At 33.7% G+C, this 22,663-nt stretch overlaps 1 protein-coding gene across 16 annotated transcripts in view; it reads left to right on the top strand.

Annotated features, from left to right (window-relative positions):
• The window catches only part of nrm (neuromusculin), a 1,323,427-nt gene that overhangs the window by 1,271,570 nt on the left and 29,194 nt on the right, over positions 1-22,663 (top strand). For 11 of the 16 annotated variants that reach the window (XM_069842000.1, XM_069841996.1, XM_069842003.1 and 8 more), the window contains 3 exons: positions 6,441-6,844; positions 9,352-9,423; positions 15,186-15,325. In XM_069842000.1, the coding sequence (XP_069698101.1) occupies positions 6,441-6,844; positions 9,352-9,423; positions 15,186-15,325 (616 nt within the window). Of the gene's footprint in view, positions 1-6,440; positions 6,845-9,351; positions 9,424-15,185; positions 15,326-17,973; positions 18,050-22,663 lie in introns of all 16 variants that reach the window. The other 5 variants (XR_011335314.1, XR_011335315.1, XM_069842001.1 and 2 more) reach the window with 2 other exon arrangements.

Raw genomic sequence — 22,663 nt, 5'->3', positions numbered from 1 at the left:
ATGTTTCATAATTAGTAATGTAAGATTAATATTTAAAGTGTGTTATGGTCCTGGAAAAAATATAATTTTAAACATACACTATTTTTACTCACTGTAATAACAGATTATCCATGATATAGATTGGTTAAATGGAATGTCTTTTATCAATTAATCAATCTTCTTAATGTATCCAGCTGTTTGCTGACAACATAAAGTCCACTATAGTCCACTGTAGTCTATTCAGTTGTTATTTTTCACGAGAAATGAGGGGTATTTTGATCGGTGTTCATTATAGATGCCTGTTGCTAGTAGCCAGAGTTGGGTTGTATTCAATATATACTGCAGGGGGAATGTCTATTATGAAAATGATTTATAACTCACTGTATCTCCTCATTGCACATAGAACAATGAGAAAATATTGCGATGCTGCAAAAAATATATGTATAACGATATTTTCCCCAGGAGTGCAAGTTTTTCACTTTCTCTGACTAGTGTTGCTAACCGTCCATTTTTTCCCTCAAACAGTTCGTTGTACACTCTGTTGTTCAGTGTCCAGTTGAATAGTTTGTCCGGACGCGAATTGTCCGGTTTTTGGCAAAATATTTTATTTAGGTACCGGTAATTTTTTCGTTACCGGTATACAAGATTTTAAAACCATTTAAAGTTGCTCTTTCTTTTAAAATGATAAATTCTAAGTATAAAAGTTATTATTCCCTCTGTTTACTTCTCTTTCCCCTTCAGTAAGATTTGGATGCAACAGACAGCTGACAAGCATTTTCAGATTTTCAATTTGTTTATTTATTTTTTTATTTCCTACTTAGGGCCCTCGAAAATGCAGGACATTTGCTACTAATATTAATCCAGTACTGAAAATACTGATCCAAATCTCCCAATTTCTACTAATATTAGTATGTGTCTGGTTTTCCGGTAAAGAAGAGTTGGCAATACTATCTTTGACACCTAAAATGTGGTGCTTGTCTAGGGTTGCCAGGTTTTGTCATGAATACGGTATTTATTTTATTACACTGGATAGAACATTGCATATTCTACATTTAATTTACTCATTATGGTATTTCTCTTGAGATTTAGCTGCTCAGTACAATTTGTAGTTCTGCTTTGATCAGCTCAGGACGACTTCTGATTATAACAATATTGTCCATTTATTCCTCATTAGTGTAAAACCCTTTTTACACAGGCATTAGAAGCTGGAATACTAGTAGGAACCTTAATTATGACTTTATTTATGATTTAACACTTTCTTTATATACTTTAGAAAAGAAAATCCACGTACCGGTACCATCATAACTTCCTTGATAATGATTATGTTCTAATAAAACAACCTACAGTCTCAAAATTCCTCATACAGTTCATCAAGATTCACAAATTCTTGTAGTCTCAATATATGAACTTCATTTTCAAAGATAGAATAATCAAATTCTTGACTCAATGAAAACCTATAACTTTCAGTACTGGTACTGGTATCAATTATTTTCTGTAAAATTGTAGGTTCAAGATAATATAGCTTATTAGCATAAAACTGTAAAAAAAATAACAAAACTATAAAAAAAGAGTAACAGTGTCATAATATATGTAGCCTATGTGATGTCATTGTAAATACAATATCCTGGGATTTGTATAATAAGATTTTTTAATGCGCGTGGATCAGAAAAAAAAAAAAAAGGAAGAAATAGTCTTTCGGGCAGAGAAAAACATAAGCTATAAAATATAAGGAAAAAACGTAAATTTTACGAAAAAAAGGTAACTTGGCAACCCTATGCTTGCCGTATTGTGTGCTTGTAGCATAATATCCGTCCATCTGTATATAGTTATTTCTCCTGAACTGTCAGATTTTTTTTGTATTCTTCATTCTTGGATACACTCTTTTAACACAAGCACTGAACAAGTATTAACTGCTTTACTGTGTTAATATTAGGGTAAATTACCCACCTAACTAGTTTCGATGTGGTGTTCGTCATTCTCCGAAACCTAGTCCTCTAGATTTTTTTTTCATTTGTATATTCATTATCTACGAAGGTATGGAACTGGCGACTCTACCCTATTATCTCCTGACTTAGTTGCCTCATGAGTGATGCCTTATTGGAATCACTTATGAGGTTCCAACCAGTCTTCAGACTGTTGACTAAACATTATTATCTAAGAATCACTTTATTCATAAATAATAAACATGAAATTTAATCACAAACGTTTAAAGCAGGTATGCTCAAAATTGTAAAAGCTCCGATTACACGGATGATGCTGCACTGCATAACACACACAGTGTACGGACTGGGCTCCGCAACTATATTGCAGCACCGCCTGTGGCATCACTCTCATACTCTTACAAATATGGATAATAAACTGAATTTGAAAAAGAAAAAATATACACTGTAATATTCAGTTATTACATTATTTATTATATTTAATGTAGTTATGATATTATTATTATATCATAGGTAGTGCTATTTTCATATTCCACCATACATTGCGGTCTGTTCAACATGTGGATTCTTTTCTGCAAGTAATCGGAAATCTATTTCCAACGAATTTACTCAATGCGCAGCTGGCTCAAAAATGCTCATCTGTTAATCGGGATCTATGTTTGGATTTAGCAACTTTCATTCTCTAAAATAATTCTTCGCACACATAAGTCGAGGCAAAGGTAGCTAACATAGTGGCAGCGAAGAAGCTCATCGTGGGGTATTTCATTTTGTTAATTTTTTAATACTTCTATGCTTCTATGCATTTAGTTCTCAATTCTACGTTACTTTGTAAATAAATTAACTCGTCCTGGAACTGCACTCTCACGGCTACTAAATTTACTACGAAAGGATTAACAAAAAGATTAATAGGCCCTACCACTTTCCATACGTCTAAAATCACTAAATCTGTGTTCTGTGAATTCAAATTTGAGTTGTTCCAGTACACAGATATAATTAACTATAATTTGTTCAGGCACCATACATCTCTTTACAAGTTCACCATCCGTGAAGGGTTTTAGTGCCTTAGCTAATTCCCAACACACTACATAACTTGCTCCTAAACATAGACAATAAATTCTTCGACTCTCTTCAATGTTTGGCCTTTCATTAAGTGCTTTCAATTCTTGAAACTGTAGTGTCTCTGAAAAATTATTTTATCATAACATGTATTTCTGTTGAAATAAAATCACCACAATAATAATAATAGTAATAATAATAATAATAATAATAATAATAATAATAATACCGGTAATAATAATAATAATAATAATAATAATAATAATAATAATAATAATAATAACGTTGGTATATGAACACATATTACAGAAAACAGCTTCCCTGTCACTTCAGCATGTTCTGGATGGCAGAGTTATAATGTCATTTTATGTTGCTCAGTAGTATTCCTGACAGTGCCTTACAACATAGTAAACACTTTACCGAACGCAAAACAATATGGTATATGTCGTTTGCTTACAGAAGGTTTTGACTCTGTCATTGTCCCGCAATGTTCGTACGTTTACTAAGTACTTGAACTGCATTCCGCACTCATCCGTCGAGCTTCGAACGAGGAACAGCACGCTCTACATTCGAAGGTTGTGATTACAGAACGTAATCGCAAGTCAGAGAATGAGCATATCTGGTTTAAAGTATTCAACGTTTTTATCATTAAATTATCTCTTATACCTAACTAATTTATCGCTTTTTGATTTAACATTTACAGGCACATACAGTAGTTATTTAAAAATACAACAGGTGGTCTGCGATACCCATATCAATATTTTCTACAGTACCGTAACAGGATAAAAGTTATGATCAATAATTATTTGGTCTAGGCATGTCTTAGATTAATGATTTCTTTTTGCTTTTTAAGCGATGTAAAATGATTTCAAAATGTTCTAAAAAAGTTTTAGCCATCTGACGATCTATAGACACATACTACAGTTACATCGAAATCCTGACTGCTAATTTCAATTACTGCATGTTTCCTGGGTAAACTGATGGAGAGATTTTTTTGGGTTATGTTCCAATCGTTCAATTATTTCATCTAATTTTTCTTCTGTGAGAAATCTATGTTTTGTAACAGGTTTTTAGTCGTTAAGATAGCCTGTTTGTATAGCTTTTTAACAAGTTGAAGAACAATTTCCCTGCCTGAAACAGGATTGTCAGAATGCTTTCTTGAGAATCACCTTACAAAAGTTCTACATGAGTTCGTTTTTACATACATATCAGTGGCGAAGCTAAGGTGTAAATCTGTTTACCTTATATAAATTTTTATACAGCAAAAGTTTCTCAGCTTTTCTATTAAAATTGTTTGTGACACAGACCCCACAAGATGCTGATGACCACCCATTTTCACCCCCAAACAGAATACAGGTATAACAATATAACTTATTTGTCTCAGAGCACCCTGCTAGCCAAGGATATTTCTAATACCATGAAAATTCTTTTTTTATTCTACAAATAATGACCTCAATGTCTCTCAGTATGAACCAGTTTATACAAAATTAATATGTAACGCGCACACACACACACACACACACACACACACACACATATGTACTTTTTATTAAACTAACACTCAACAATGCAGCGCATTCACAGAACACCAATATAGTGTGGTGTATTATTGTGACGGTGAGGCTAGCAACATTTTGTACTGAGTTGTAGCAAATCGATACCCCCTTCCTGGTTCCTCTCAAGCTTGTGAGTCGAGGTCGTAGCCATCATAGCCGTGCCTTTAAAGAGACTTCTGCCACAAGCGTTTCGCACTGAACTCTCCATCTTGAAATGACTGCCAATAGTGAACGTAATATATGGAAGGAGCAGAGTGAAACCAAGGGTTATGATAAATCGTTACTACGAACTTATAGGTCTACTATTACTTGGTATAATAATTCAAATTTTTTGGGTAGTTCAAACCTCAAAATCCTCTTAAGAGCTTCGCCACTGATACATATCATACGTAAATCTCTTTTGTTCTAGACTATACTTATGTATTGGCTTATGTCATGCCATAACTAATAATAAACAATAAAACTTATCCACAATGATACCGGTAACAATTTTAACATAGAACTGAATACATCAACTCGCTAATAAACTCTAAATCAAACTGACGGGCATGACTCAGCACCTCTTGGTGTCTACTTCACTCCACAATTATCTCTCACAGTAAGAAGCAGCACTCTGGTGACTAAATGCCTTAAAGGTGGGCACACTTTGCACATCCATAACAGTGGCCCTGCGCATAGATTCCCAAATATTGAATATGGATTACATCGCTAGAAATCTGAATATGGCAGATATCAAACCGAAACTAGTCATTAATTAAGGTATAAGGTAAAATACCATAATAGTCACTTGCGTAGCTCAGTCGACTAAGGCACTTTCCTGATAATCTGGAATTGCGCTCGTAGGCAGGTTCAATTCCTGCTTGCGCTGATTACCTGGTTGGGTTTTTTCCGAGGTTATCTTTAATCTTAAGGCGAATGTCAGGTAATCTGTGGCGAATTCTCGGCCTCATCTCGTCAAATATCATCTTGCTATCATCAAAACGTAGTAGTTGATACAGCGTCTTAAATAACCAACTAAAAATACCATACCATAATACATTATCTACCAAAAAGTAATTGAGCGCTGTTTTTGCTCCTTTAGAACCTCGTGGTACCACCTCTTGTTGCTATAACAGCAGCCATCCTGTCAGGCATGCTCTCCACTAGTTTGTGTAGGACAACCATTGGAATGCATCGTCTTTCCTTTTACAACAGGCAATCAGTTGGACAATGGAAGTTGGCCGCATCTCCCGAGACCTCAATCGCCGGTCCAATTTTTTCCAAAGGTGCTCAATGGGATTGAGATCAGGACTCCGTGCAGGCCAGTCCAACATGTGAACATTATTGTCTGCATACCACTGCATAGTAGCCGCCGAAACATGGGGCCAACTTCCATTATCCAACTGAATGCCATGTTGCAAGATGGCGACGCATTCCAGTGGATATCCTACACAAACTAGTGGAGAGCATGCCTGACAGGGTGGCTACTGTTACAGCAACAAGAGGCTGTACCACGAGGTTCTAAAGGGGCAAAAATAGTGGCCAATTACTTTTTGGTAGGTAGTGTAGTTTCAATTAACACAAGAAAGTTGTGTGTATAACAAATTCGTCAAATCATTGGATATAAGAACATTCCTCGAGGTAGGTACAAAATGCAGCAATAATTGATACATCATATGAAAGTTTAGTAATGCAGTATATCCAGTTTAAAGAGCTATAAATATAATCTTACATTACTAACTTCCCAGGGCATACTTCATGTATGTTCTTACAAGATAATAGAAATTAGTGCCTTGTCTGTGTATCATAATGTAAGTAGCAAACTTCTACAAACAATTACATATAGTTGCATCTGCATGTATTTATGTTTTTATGCTTCTTAAGTTAATACAAGTGTGAGTTAGCATTGTGTATGTGTGTTGATGTTCAGCCCTGAGGGAGACTCCAGTATACCACCAGCTCAAGTTCAATCTCGGCCAGTTCACAAATGGCCGCTTCGTCCAGGTGTGCTTGTGCATGTGAATGGAACCCACAGCTTGAGTGTAGGCAGACTGCCTCAGCAGCAACATGACGGGGCTCTTAGCACTAGCACACCCAAACACACTCCCACCAGACCAAATAGTTCCATACCAAAGTGTAGTGCAGGCAGGAAAGACCGTATTAAAACAGCCGCTAAGAGGCTGAAAAGGAGACGTGCTGCTAATCTTGCCAACCTTCAACCTGATGACACTAACCAACATAGTAGAGCCAACAAGATACGCCAGATGTTTTCCAATGATACTAATAAGTATCATTGTGAAACTTTACCAGGGGTCATTCATGGTAAATCAGGAGGTAAGAAGATAATTCTCATTTTGAAATAATACAAAAAGTAGAAATTTGTTTACATTTAAGACTTTTAAAAATTATTTTTTTTTGCTATAATTTATGCTTGATCATAGTTTTAAAAAGGCATTGTGAGGTAAATTAAAAGACAGTTTCAATTTAAAGGCCATGTACTGATTTTACAATTATCATTGCCGTATTACGATGCAGTTTTTTTAACCATGTTGAAATTTAATTTCCCCAACATTCTGAAACTACATAAAGATTCCATTTTCAGGGTAAAGTCACTCGAGATCTGATATATTTGTCTACGTTTTCTTAAGCTTGTTAAAAATAGTAAGAGAACCTTGCAGATTTCGAGTAACATTGCTCTGTTGTTGAAATTTCTAAATAGCTTCGAAATGTTATAGAAATTAAATTTCAATGCACGATAAAATCATCACAGTCCAGTCAGTGTGAAAGTCTTCTAAAATCTCAACGTTGCTGTAATTACTACAGTCTTTGTGACAGGAATAAAATCATAAACATTTGAAGTGAATGACCGTAAACTTTTAAAATGAAAACGGCAGGATTAAAAACTCAAAATCCTATTCCTTATTTTAAAAAATCAGTTTGAATTTCCAGAGTTGACTTACTCAGAATATAATTTCCATGAGACAAATGACGATATAGGATATTGTTATAGACGATAATTTTAAGAACTTAAGACAATATGCATTAATTCTAATATTCCATTCACGATTTTTTAGAGTATGGAACTCTGTCAACTTATGTAACATGAATGAAATGATTACTCTGTAATTCTTGTGAAATTATTAAAGTATATGCCTGTCATTGTTTTATTCTAAAGAATACACTTTTTAAATAAGCTCACAAAAACTTCGTAGCTACTACGTAAAGAATTAGAGCCAAACTATGAAAACAATCTGCAGCTACCTACATTTATGTAGTGTGAACCATAAATAATGTCATTTATTCAGGTGAATCCTTTAGTAAATAGCAACAAAAAGTCAAATATCATTTTGCTATATTTTGAATAATTTTCCAGAAAACGTGCATTTTAAAATATATGAATTATCAGATCGTGTAACACTGTAATCAGCAGGGAATGCTCATTAGTTTGTGTTGCTCTGAATGATCACTTCACCTGGCTTGTTCTGAATAGAGAAGTGGACGATCATTGCCATGTTTTAAACTCGTAAGAAAAAAAATATAGATGATATATCATTTAATTTTTGTGTTTAAACTGCGTTGGAGAACAGAGAATAAACACTGCTCATTTCACGTCAAACTAAATAATTTGGAAAATTTAAAATAAATTCTACAACCTAATTTTAGTTAAATGTTCAGAGAACACACACAATAAGATATGCTTCTTTCGAACAAAATTGAATAGATTAAGAAATATTTCTACAGTCCAATTTCAATTGAATATTCCAGAGCAACGGTGCACAACCCGTGGCTCGTGGGCCTCATGCAGGCCGCAACTATGTTTGTTGTGGCCCAATAGTAAAGTTTCAAACTTAAAATTTTAAAAATATTTGAACAGACTCGTATTATTAATTACTATAAATTACAGTAATCACTAATTAGTAAGACATTTATGTAAATTGTATTTATTATTGGAGGTTGTCTGCGGCAAAAAGAATAAAGTGTTTTGCGTTTAATAATTTATTTATTATTTATTTATTATTAATATTTGTGTGCTGAACAACAGCCAGAGGCCAATAATAATAATAATAATAATAATAATAATAATAATAATAATAATAATAATAATAATATAATGATTATTGTCTTTTTTTAATTTTTAATAGAATATTTAAATTAATTTCGTAATAAATGTGTGCTATGATTTTTCTAACAAAAAAATAATAATAGTACTAGAAGAGTATAAAATATGTGATAAAATGTAGCCATTGTTTTAAATGATTTAAAACTGTACCAGCACTAAAAAATTGTTGGTGGAAGAAAGTTGCATAACAAACTTACCGGTATATCTGAAAATTATTTTCTAGATGAAAATTATCGAAGCATTATGGTCAAAATATTTTTCTTTCAATTCTTCGAAAAAATTATATACTTGTATTCTTCTGTATGCTATCTAAAAGTTACAATAGATTTATAAGTTTTTGGTACGGTTGTGTATTTCATTCTTTGGTAATGATAATTGTATATAATACATACAAATATAATTTAAATATTTACATTACGTACATAGTTCATAACTATGTTGTATAATGTAAATTGAGTGTGAAAATTTAATACAGTAATAAGCATTAAATCAATATTCATATTTAAAGTGTCTGATAACCTCATAATTACGTTGTGTTCTGCATGAATAATAAATAGTTACTTATATAAGGCTAACAATTACGTGCATTGTATTTGCAGTACTGTATTTCTATCGCTTACATATTTTTAATTGCTCATTATAATGTTGATGTTCATTGCACTTTTATTTGTCGTAAAAGCTTTGTGATTAGCATGGTTTGTGCATTGTGTTATGTTTTTAGTGGTGACATTCAAGAAATTAGATGGTCCTCTCAACAATGGTGTGTCAAGGAAACGTAAAAAACCTGGGACAGGTTAGTGTATATATTTGTAAAATAATCAGAAATTTTGCAAATACAGACCATATAATATAGAATCTATATTATAAGTATCGTACATTAACGGCATTAAAGTGTTATTCCAAAAAATATATAACCTATTATAATTTAGTTTGATTCGATTTTCATTCGGTATATAGGCCTACTTTAAAATGGTAATATACTTGTTGGTATTTCACCCTATAATCCATTATTGTTAATTGTTTGTATTTTGTTTAATTACTTTAAATTAAAAAAAATAACCTATTCATAGTAATGTTGACTACGTTAATATTATAGATTACTTCTAAAATTTAATATCGGTACTAGAATTAATCAATAACGCTAATTTTTTCATACACATTTTATTCCTAGTCATGACGACACTCGTTTTTATTTCTTATCTTCTTGAATTACTCGAGACTAGTTAATTTAAATTGCCTATAATGAAAAGTGAAAAGGTAGACTTTTTAAACCCTACAACTTGCCTGAATAAATTTTCAGTTTGAGGAATGTAGTGTATTTCTATTTACAATTATTATTCTGAAACATATATTTCTTTTTTTTAAGGGTATGCAGCTAATAATATTTAATTTCCTGATTTTGATTCGCGTTATAACACTTAATTACCTAGATAAAAAAAACAAAACTTCACAATGTTAACATAGCCTACGTATTAAAAATGTACTGTAAACGTTGATTTTTGCTGTACAGCAGTTTCGGAATTGTATCTAGATTGCTGACGATGGAGAACACAACTCTGAAACAGCCAAACGGCAAAATCAAGTTTACCGGTATGGATATGTAGCTACTTTTTTAATATTTTAAAACTGTAAAGTTTCTTTTAGGTTTTATTACCGGTATGTTTTACTGTAGATAATATTTCGTTTCGGCGCTGTTTCTTATATAAAGAAAGTCAGTAAAAAATCATGGAGTCTATTTCATCAAAGTAACTGTACAGTTTTGACTTAGGACTTTCAAATAAGAAACTGCTATTTTTTAAGGAAATTTCGTGATATGTGTCATTCTCCGCATGTAGTGAAGTTTCGATTATCGTCGTTAATTCGTATCACAGTTTCAAAACAACTACTAGGCCTACTGCACAATCAAGTAATTTAAACCCAGTCACAGCAACAATTAGACCGAATATGATACCTAACCAAATATAATCATCTTCCTTTTAGGTTATAACTTCGAACAAAATTATGTATTACAAGAAATATTGTCCTTTTACACAATTATATTGATTCGATATAATTGAATTGAAAGCAGGGCTCGAAATGGATCGGAGCAGACTGGAACGGTACCGGTATTCCAGTTTGTAAATTTCGAGAACATTTCCATTCCATCTCTTAAGAAATTGCTATAGTCTGTTCCAGTTCATTTTAATTTGGTTATATATTTCAATACATTTTTCACTTGGATATGAATTAAATTGACAACTGGTAACAGCACTGTCGGTACTGCTTTACTGTATTACTGGTGCCAGTACAGCATTTGTACAAGATCTCGCTAATTTATGAAATTAAAAGGACTGGAACTCAGCAACATTTTATCACTCCATATGGAGCTAATATTAGATGTCATAGGCCACTGCTAGGCAGCAAGTCAAATTTCTTAATGCCTACACTGCGACTTGAGTAGGCCTATCCATTTCTTTTTTTTTTTTTTTTTTAAGTATGTTATTTTACAACGCTTTATCAACATCTTAGGTTATTTAGTGTTTGAATGAGATGAAGGTGATAATGCCAGTGAAATGAGTCCGGGGTCCAACACCGAAAGTTACCCAATATTTGCTCATATTGGGTTGAGGGAAAACTCCGGAAAAACCTCAACCAGGTAACTTGCCCTGACCGGGAATTGAACCTGGGCCACCTGGTTTCGCTGCCAGACGCACCAACCGTTACTCCACATGTGTGGACCCTATCCATTTCAAACACTTTTCGAAACAAAAGTTTCAGCACAAGTTTAGTGCCAGAAATCATATCTTTCGCTAGTAATAATATACAGTACACGTCGAAATAAATTATTAAAGACTAGCCGTACCCGTGCGCTCCACTGCACCCATTAGAAATAAATATAAAGTAATTACATAATTAAAATAGGACATTTGATCCAGGGAACATTCGTGTTTGATAGAAGGATAAATCGTTTAATATGTTACTTAATTTAAATTGTGTTTAAATAATTAAAATGCGATCATTTCGGTCCAGAGAGCACTCATTTGGTGCAATGACAATTCCTTTAACATGTTTCTTAATTGTTATTACATGCAACCATAGTTTAATGAACATTGACATCATTTAGATTTAATGTCTATACTTTATTTTACTTGCTATTATGTTACCATTGAATTATGGAAATAACTTAATTTTAAGCCTTGTTTTCTACGTATTCAGTAAATGGCGTTTGGCCCACTATGGTTCTGAACCCTTCAAATAACTTAAATTATATTATAAGTTACTGTAATAACATTATAGCATTATGTCCATCTAGAGAAACTACACTTTCCAATGGTGAAATAATAATTAATTATACAAATCTGTTAATTTAGCTTCCGATATTACTTCATACAAACACAGAAACATTCTCTGTAGGCTATCTTTCATAGCTTTCGATTGTTGCTGTCCAAGGCCCCTTATATACGAAGTCATTTGTTTTTTTATTTCATTATACGTCCTTAGATGGCAGTTATTTTAATTTTAAAACTCATTTATCTCATTAAATATCAGTCCTATCAAAATTTTTTAAGGAATAAAACTTATCGTAAATTATTTTTAAAGAAACTTTTGTTATGTAACATTTTTCACAAAAATCAATAATAAGCGAGATATTTCGATTTATTTAATTCAGGCCCCCTTATAACCCCCCTTTTAAATAATGTATTTTGAATGCCATATAGCCTAAAATCTAAGTTACAACGAACTTAATTTATATTCCAATTTTCATCGAAATCGGTTCAGCCATTATCGCGTGAAAAGGTAACAAACATACAGACAGACAGACATACAAACATTTCAAAAAAGTGATTTTCGGTTTCAGGGTGGTTAATTATATATGTTAGGACCAATTATTTTTGGAAAATCGAAAATTACCAGAAAAATTTTGGCTACAGATTTATTATTAGTATATATGTATGCTCCTCTCCCCTCACCCAAGTGAATGTGACTATCGTTTGTTGTTTCCATATGTATGGCAAAATAATATGATAAAGGAATGAAAATTTTCGAAGACATGTGTTCGAAATTTTTTATAGTAATTAATGTACCTATATAAATATTTCAATGTTAAATAGGTGTACTATATTTTATATTAATAAAGGCGTCATTAATTCCTTTTTTTCTCATCATCAACACCGCCATTACCACAAGGAAAATAACAGACCATTCCGGTTCGTGAAAATGTCCATTTTGAGCCCTGATTTAAAGCATGATAAATCCAATACAATTCGTATAACACTTTAACAGAAAATCGTAACAAATACTGTAAAATTCAGTAAACACCGCACCGTGTGCTTCAATGATAAATGCTCTACTGCAGGGATGTCAAGCACGGGCATATTTTACCCTCTGACAAGGGGTCTAGAGATCTTTAACTTACAGAATCACATGGAAGCACATATTTAAAAGAGATTCTACGTCACTGTTACACCTCGTTTAAAGGCTAGAAACGCCCACACTTGATATGCCTGCTCTACTGTCACTACAATGACATCACGAACTTTCATTACCAGTGCTGATACTTAATTTTCCAGACAATGCTAGTTTTGCCGAGTTTTTATATTTACAGTACCGGTACTTTCTTCGTTTATGATTGTTCTATTGTAGACCTACTGAATTTTAAATGCGCGGGTTATGTCCGCAATTCGTTTACTTGCCTCAAAATCACTAATAATAATATTTAATTTCACTTCTAACAAAGTAAGACTTTGATAATGCCTCTTTATTGTTTTCAGACTCGTACCATTTTTTTCATTTTTTGAGCTTTTATGAGTACTAGGTCTAAAATAAAATTGCTATACTGATGGCTGTGACTCAACTTTGCAATATTCAGTTGTAAAAACTGTAAATCCCTTAAGTCAGGCCTGACTGCATGACTCACAACATCAGAAACATTCGGACAAGTGACTGAATGCTCCAGATTGTGCAAAAGTTAGACATCCAAGAGAAATGAACTGCTACAGCATATAATTTGTAGAATTTCGACGATATTCGAATATTATGGTATTAAACAATGATGATGGTTAGTAGAAACTATTATAATCAAGACAACGATAATTAAAGCTTCACTGTAATTTCTTTCAGGGATTTAATATGAACAAAATTTGTTATATAGGTATCTTAAGAAAGAAGACTTAACTAGAGATGGGCAGGTATAAAAGGACTTACCAAAATCACTTTTCAATATTAGAATTCCGAAAACGTGCATTTCCACGAATCTTGGAAATAAATTAAATAATTCTTTCAATATCCTAATATTATTAACTTTGTAGTCCACACCTGTGGAGTAACGGTCAGCGCGTCTGCCGCGAAACCAGGTGGCCCGGGTTCGATTCCCGGTCAGGGCAAGTTACCTGGTTGAGGTTTTTTCCGGGGTTTTCCCTCAACCCAATATGAGCAAATGCTGGATAACTTTCGGTGCTGGACCCCGGACTCATTTCATCGGCATTATCACCTTCATCTCATTCAGATGCTAAATAACCAAAGATGTTGATAAAGCGTCGTAAAATAACCTACTGAAAAAAAAAAATTAACTTTGTATGGTGAGAAAGTAAAAAAGAAAAGTTTAATTATTTTTACTTGCACACTATACAAAGTATAATACAGTGTTTTCTATTGCACTATTGTGTTGCAATAAAACAACATATAAAAAGAAATTAAAGTACATATATTGTATCATTAGTTTCATGCTAGAGATAAATTTTTAATATAAAATTTTGTACCGAAATCTTTTGCATAATTGTAAATAGTTGTGTAAAATATTGAAAACAAGTGGGGTACTTGTACATGTTAATATTAATAGCATCGCTGAGTTCTGCTTTTGCGTTTAAAAAATTTATTCTTCAATCCTGCAGATAATGATGCTTAAAACAATCCAGCAATCCTTTAATTGAGTAGTTCAATAATCAAACTTCATAACATTCCCAGTATTTCTTTTATGCAATCATTTTATGGTTGACCTCGGTAGCATAGTCGGTATAGTGCTAGCCTTCTGTGCTCGACGTTGCGGGTTCGATCCCAGCCCAGATCGATGGCATTTAAGTGTGTTTAAATGCGACAGGCTCATGTCAGTAGATTTACTACCATGTAAATCTTGTGGGACAAAATCCCAGCACACCGGTGACATTGATATAACCTCTACAGTTGCGAGCATCGTTAAATAAACCATAGTTTAAAATTTTTGTGGTTGATCAAAGCTATGTGTAAGTGTTGATATGACAGCAGAGTTTCGTATCCTGCGTAAGGTGAGGATTCTGGGAATTTATGCTGATATTCTACAGGGAAATATTTAACTGTGGAAAGAAGTATATTGCCGGCAATTAATAGAATGGTATCCAAATAATGTAGGTACATACCTAGACAATCTGTAGAAAGAAAACCTCTGTATTAGGAATTATTTAAAATGTAAAGAGATAAAATATGATAAGAATTATATGTTCTCTTATGTTTATTCCCATTTTTAGTTATGGTATGTGATGTAATAGCGTTTATTTGATCAATTATAAATTTATACTCATTGCACTTATGGCTTTCTTACAGACCCAAGTCCATCAGTTACCAAAGATAAGTCCAGGCCTGATCTGGCCGCGTCTCCAAGTGATGGTCTGCTACAGCCTGATGGAGACAAGGCTTTTTATGAAAATCTGCCCTTCCATGGCATGCAGTCAGCACCAAACAAGGTAAAAATTTTGTCATGCTGTTTTGCATCCCATGCTAACTGGAAAGTTATGGCATTTTTATAGTATCTTGATATATGTTTTGTAATTTGTAGTTACTGCAAATAAATATACATTCTTGAGTCATTTAAACACTAAGTGAAAAATGTTTAATTTTCTACAGTGAAACCTGTCACTTCTTTAGCTCATTACCCACATTACAGTATCCTAGAATATGTGGGCTTATATGGATGTCAGATAATGTGGATACTAACCTGAACACTTATAGGACATTAAGAGAAGAGCCTTTTTATAGTTATATTTTCATCTTTGTGTAAGACCTCTGGTTTTTGTAAACAAACTACCTACATGAAAAATGGCTGAATTTCTTTTACATAAATTTTTCTTATAATTTAACTAGAATAACCATATTTTCATAAATGAGTGATTTCGCTGGTTTAAAAGGATTGTATATACACGGTGTACGTAAGTTATTGATACACTTTTAATTTTTATACTTTCAATTTATTGTATCAAGGTACCAGTAAGTATTATAGTTAAACAATTATACGGTACCTATTGTCATTTAAAAGACATCTTATAGGATGCATTAAATATTTTAAATATGCTCAATCTGAGCTCCATTAGCTACCCCATATTGTTCAATCTGTAATCAATCTCGTCCACACCCTAACAAGTGCCTGTCAATTCTCAACTTCATCAGTTTCCAATAGTAAAGATGATATAAATATTTTGTCATTCACACAACCCCGTAAGTAAAAGAAATCACGAGAAGTGAAATCAGAGTGAGTACACCATTTCATCCACTGCGTCTCCAGCAATGAATACCAATAAAATAGCTCTACTAGTTCAATGGTTTCGTGACATGGTATTCAGTGCTGTCATATTCTGAACAAACCTAACCAGGACAATAATGTAAGCAAATAAAAATAGTGAAAATGTCTTCAAGTTTATTATGTCACCAATATCTTTCAACCCCAAAAGAAAGAATCTTTTAAGTTGTGTACCCTCGTGGTAAAGATGAGTAATACGGAATTGTTTGTTTAGTCAACTGTCCGAAGACAGGTTTGAACCTCATAAGTAACACCAAAAAGGCATCACTTATAAGGTAACTAGGCCAGGAGATAATGAGGTAGGGTGGCCAGTTACTTTCCCCCTTCAATGCATACATCACCGATTAGCTATATATTCCACTAATCAGACTTTAGATGCATACAAACAATTGTTTTTCCTCCGACACATATCGTCAAGTGAGATGTACTGCCTGATAATAGATATACATATCAGCCAGAACCTCAATCAGAGGTAAATATGGAATTATATTGTCAATTTTGAAAGCTCTGAGAGTTTAAATTCCTGCTGCTAGCAGCTACTTTGGATATGCTTTGTAGTTCCTTTCTTTTTTTTATCTCCGAATGTGTATCAATCATTTACGAATATGCTCTGTATGCAAAAAAAAAAAAAAAAAAACTGTGCTGTATCAAGAACATATTAGTACGTAGAATACGTCACCCAGTTTTTGGAATGAAACTACAGTTGAAATGGTTTGAATGTTTTATTTCTGTTTTGGTTTACAAATTACAAAATAATTCTTTAAATGATTAATATAAAAACAATGAATCAATAATAAAAATTAAAACTAAAAAAGAAAGTAAAAACCTGTAGGTCCACGATAAGAGAAGTAATTAATGAAGGACATACAATATATTTTCTCTTCATATGAAGTGATATTTCGAAAGTAGTTTCAGCTCACAACAAATTTTTCTGTATGGTTCACTCAAAGTGTGTCATACATGCCTGTTATCATTTTAATATTGCAGAACTCGCGATTATAAAACAAATGGGTGATAAGCTTGGTCTGTAGCTGCTCTCGTTGTCGAGATATTACTGAGGAAGGCCAAGCAGCATTGCTAATTTTAAATGCAGGTTTGGCGCACTCACGTACATAGCAAGGGGAGATGGCGTCATTGGACTTGGCCACACAAGTTACATTGGTTCATGGCCTAACTACTAATAACAATGGCATTCGTCTGTGGCTGATAGTGTTGTTACACGAAGCATTTGGATTTCTGCCATTTTTTGTTTCACCACGGATCCAAAAATGGGTGCCCATACTCGATGCAGAGAAAGACGTATTCTACGTCAAAAGAGATTCATCTATTTCAAGCAAATAACTAGAGATTATGAATATGAATTTCGAGGGATTGTAAGCTTCTCTTCAGATTGTAGAACAGACACACATCATAACAGTGCATCTGTATTAAAATTTCACACCTAACGACTCATTTACTGCCATATTTAATTTAATTAGTATTTTCATTTATGATACAAGCCTAATGCATAAATACTGCTTGTCAGTAACAGAGGCTTTCAAAATTAACTTTGATTTAAATTCAGGACATGATAAAAAGCTTATCCTACTAATCTAGACTATATATGTACAGTCTACCTAACGCTGTCATATGCAAAGATGAAAGTTAAACACCTATACATTGCTTTTTCCTGATCGCTGAATGTGACATCCTTCATAGTTCATTGTTACTGACTTGATCTCTATGTTGCTCTCCATTGCAATGAATGTTAAGTGAAGATTGTGATGTTTAAAGCAAAATTTTGCAGCTCCTTGTTCTGAAAGATTTTCCTTCTTATAGGATGCGGATCTATTCACTCCACCTCTTGTTTTTGAAACTGCTGTTTAACTACTGTACAATAACTTTATTTTTTTATGTAAGTTAATTTTGTTTATTTCATCGCAGCATGGTGTTATAGTGACAAATAAAATACAAAAGGAAAAGCATGGTTTTCAAAATTCATAACAAATATTTTCCCACTAATAAAATATTGTCACTATTTAAGAAGTTCCAGCCATCCAATGACTTGAGATTAGTGGCTCCTCAACTCCAAAATGTGTGTGTTATGTTCGCTTTGTTTGCTTCCTACCCCTACAATTGCTCTTCCCTGTAAGTGATATTACTGTTTCATTTATTCAAGGTATTTTACAACCAATTTACCATACTTTGATATATTACGAGATGCTACAATAAGTAACAATACTTACGATATAATACTTTATGTTTACAGCCATATCAGACTTGTGATCGTTTTAGATTACAGGCAATAAAACGTATTATTATTTTTTTTAAATAATATGTTATTCTTATTATTTGTTATTTAAAAGGTCCATCGTATAATTTAGTATATCCCATATATTCTGACTTTCAATTTTTTAATCATTTCGTTGTGTATGTTGCAACGTCCACTTATAAGTCCATTTCCCATGTTTACGGTTGTCTTGTCTTCAAGGTATTCACGAGCTACCGGTACTGTAATTAATTAACGTTCCTCAAGTACGGTACTGAAATAAACAGATGGTCCATCTCAGAGATGGAACAGATATCTTTAGGAATTTAAATGTTGTAACATTATTAGGAAAGCTATTTCGATTTTTACTGCAGTACTTGTCATATTAGTCATATAAAATATGTCAATTTGTTATTTTACATTACACTCTTGGACCTACTGTACACACTTCTTGAAATTCGGAGAGTGTTTATAAATATATCTGAGGAATACAACTTTGTGAAAATTGGATCTGTTGTCTTCGTAAGGCAAGAGGCATCTACTAGTTGTGGGGATGGAGGGAGTCATAGTAACTGGCTCTTTCAACTATTAGCCAGATAATTATCTTCCTCTCCATCTGACCTTCAGCTAGTCGTGTGTCCCAGTCAAATGTTTTTAATCGCTAATAGTCTAAAAAGTATTTTGTGAGTGACAAGTCACCATTGTTTCCGACTTTTAAAACTCGAAATGTCTTTGTGATGATTGGAAGTAGAATCACTAATATTGTAATGTGTAGGTACAATTTTCGGAAGTAGCTCTCTATAATCAAAGTAAGGCAGACACGTTGTAGAATACAATGTACAATTATTTATGAAACCCATTAATATAAATATGTTTATTTAACTCAGTATTTAGTGACTGCATACATTTTGTCCCCTTTAAAATTTTCTTTTTCAGTATAATGTATAATGTTAACAGGTTTCACTGTTTTCTTATTGAATGTGCTTCATTTACATATTGCTGTATGACTGCCAGGGATGAAAGCGATTATCATTATATGAATAAAATATATCTCCCATTTGTCAGATAATGTTATTAAATTTATTAATAATACATTATTTTACTATTATGCACTTAAACCACTAAACTATATGATGCTATAAAATGCATTTTGTTTATATTATATGGGGTGACCAGATAACAAAATATATACTGTAAATTCTTGTGTCAAAAACCAAATTTTTATATGTAGGCATACTCTATAATAATACCTGTATTATAACTCTGTGCACATTTATTAACAACTAAGACAATTCTTTACAATGTGAGTGAACATTCAAAACTAGACATTTCATAAGCAATAATGATAAAAACATGTTTTCATTATAAAACTTTTTTTTTGTCACAAGGATCACGATTGAAGGTCACATAATCGTCAGTGACTAGTTTTCACTTGTACAGATTCAAAGATTTGTCATTTCGCTATACCCATTATAATGTATTGTGTACTTGCCTTTTGTATCGCAACAATTTCTAAGGAGGAAAGGGTTTGGATCTCCTGACGAGAATCCTCACGAACCTTTCTGGAGTGGACAAGCATGAGACCAAAGTAATTAGTGCGAAGTACGGATTTCGCAATCGTTTGTAACCCATATAACTTGGCTTATGAAAGTGGAGCACGCGCCTGTAATGTTTGCAGCCATAAAGTGTCTAACACAATTTACTTGTGATAAGACCTTAGTACACGACATAACTCTTCTCAGATACATTTCATGTACAGCGTGACCCGCCAAAGTGGTGTACAAATTGAAAATGGGTGACAGTTCTGCTCGCGGACCCCAAATCACGCAAGTGAAGTGGGTATGCATTAGATACATACATATATAAAGACAAGCAAATAATGAGAGAGACTACATATATCATAAAGTTGCAAATGCTATACATATCATACCTCATTCCACGTCATGGTAATGTCGTGTGAAAAGGCAGTGTTGCAAGCAAAGTTGAATCCTGCACCACAAACAGATACTGACGATACTGAAGTCACAGTCACGAGTGCTCCATGTGTCAAAAAAGCAAACTTTATGTCCAATACATTACCTGAATTAAGAGGTGTCTCCTGTAACACGTATTCAGACATTTTCCATGCATAGCGAATCATAGGTTTGTGCTGTCGTGCACTCAGTTGATTGCATATAAGAGAATGCAATGAAGATTCTGCCGTGCAGATTGACAGCATTCTTCTCATTATAATGTATAAATATTCTTCCATGCCTCATGCAAAAAGTTTATACTGGCGAAAGAAATAGATGTCAAGAGGCTGGTAGTACTTCGTAGTTTTAGATGATATGATTCTTATATGCAAATTTATGTCCCTGTTGCCGAAAGCATTGGTCGACAAAGTCGTGTCGGTTTGACCAGATCACAAATCCAGCAACAGAAGCGGTGCTCCCATTAGTTCCGGTTCCAGTACTTTACAGACCCAGGACAGCACGAGAGCTGTCGACATCTTACCACTGGTGCTGCAGTCATATTCTATATTTGGAGATTGGTTACATTTTAATGTTTCAGAAACAAGTTTACAAAATTGACCACCCATTTCCTGAAAGCGGATGTACAATTTCTTTGCAAGTCGTCCTGATATTGAAATAAGCTCCTGAATGGTGTATGAGTGGGTAGTAGATGAAACGCATTGCACATCAGCATCAGTCGTCTTTTCTCCAGTCATTCATAATGTCCTGTTTGACTTGATTCATACTCAAATCAACTTTGGCCCATATTGAACTCTACGTCAGAATCAATTTCAATAGCTGTAATGTAGTCTGTATCTTCTCATACAAACTCCAATGCTCTGGTCCTTATGGCGATGTCAAGAGTAACTTCCCACCTAATACCGAATCTTGTTATCTCGCATGATGTTCTTTTGTAGCTCTGTTTGAATAAGTCAAGGAAATATTTGCTGCCTTTAAATTTGAGAATGCTTATCGAGATAGCTGCTTTTTTCGCCCACTTCTTTAAGTGCCAGTAGTGAATTACGTGTCCCATGTCACGCGCATTCTGGAATTTGGTGTATATATGCTGGCAAATTCGAGCAGTTCTGTGTTCTATCGTACCACCTCTCTCAAGAGTGATTACTACTAACCACATTTTTTCCGGTGATATCTTGAATTTTCGGGCAGCTGCTGCAATGGACTCATTTGCAGTCTTGACACTGTCATAGATACTTTTCAATCGTTTTTTTTTTTTTCAGAAAACTGTTCGTGAATACTTTTCCATTTCACTTTGGAGGGCGATGGTTCATAGGAATTGGAACTGGTTGTGTGTGAGAACTCAGCATATCACTATTTTCAGATGAAATGTCCGATGTCCCATCATTATTCACACATAAAATACTTGTCCTTTCAACATGACAGTGTCGCAAATGATATGTTGCTCCAATAGGCTACATGAGTTCCATGCAATTCGCTTGTTGATGTACGCTGGAGCCATGTTGTCTGCTTGGTAATTCTGCATCATCTCATTCACCAGTATCTTTACCACAGCATGAGGGTTACAAGCCATTTTGCAAAACACACAATAGTCTACACCAGCGGAAGACAGTTTCAGACTGTGTGACGTTTGTGGAGTAAGAGCACATCCCTCATTTCGTGTGACGTCAGGTGAGAGCACATAATGCAAAGTTGCCTACATAAACGGCGTTTCTTTGAGTTAAGAGAAGAAATAGCATTATTCATGACTAGTCTAAATCAGCCTGTCCCCGAATTTTAAGAAAAAACCTGAATTTGTGACTTTGCTTTCCATGCGGATTTAACAGATCACTTAAACGATTTAAATACCTCACTTCAGGGCAAGGGTCTCATCGTAACAGATATATACAATAAAGTTGAAGCGTTAAAATTGTCATAGGCTCTATGGATACATCAACTGCTGGCTGGAAACTGTACATTTTTCAAAGTTATCGCAAGTGCGTGATCCGGACATGTCTCTCACAAGAATATGTGCAAATTATACAAGATCTTCTTCGCCAGTTGAGTCGAAGTTTCAAGATGTAGAACAGTTTCTACTATATTTCAGGTCTTTGCAACCCCTTCCTAGCGGGTACCAATTGGAACTGTTAAATTTACAATGTGACGATTTGTTGAAGGACAAATATAAACACAACAAGGACTTGGTTGACTTTAACAGAAATTTCTACCAAGCCAGATTCCCGAGATTGTATGCATTTGCTGCACAGGTATTATGTATGTTTGGTCCGTATGGTTGTATGCGAAAAATTTTTTC

The sequence above is a fragment of the Periplaneta americana genome, chromosome 12 (genome assembly GCF_040183065.1).
Source record: "Periplaneta americana isolate PAMFEO1 chromosome 12, P.americana_PAMFEO1_priV1, whole genome shotgun sequence".
Classification (NCBI taxonomy): domain Eukaryota; kingdom Metazoa; phylum Arthropoda; class Insecta; order Blattodea; family Blattidae; genus Periplaneta; species Periplaneta americana.
The sequence above is the reverse complement of the archived record's forward strand: the minus strand, read 5'-3'. Positions and strand labels throughout refer to the sequence as shown.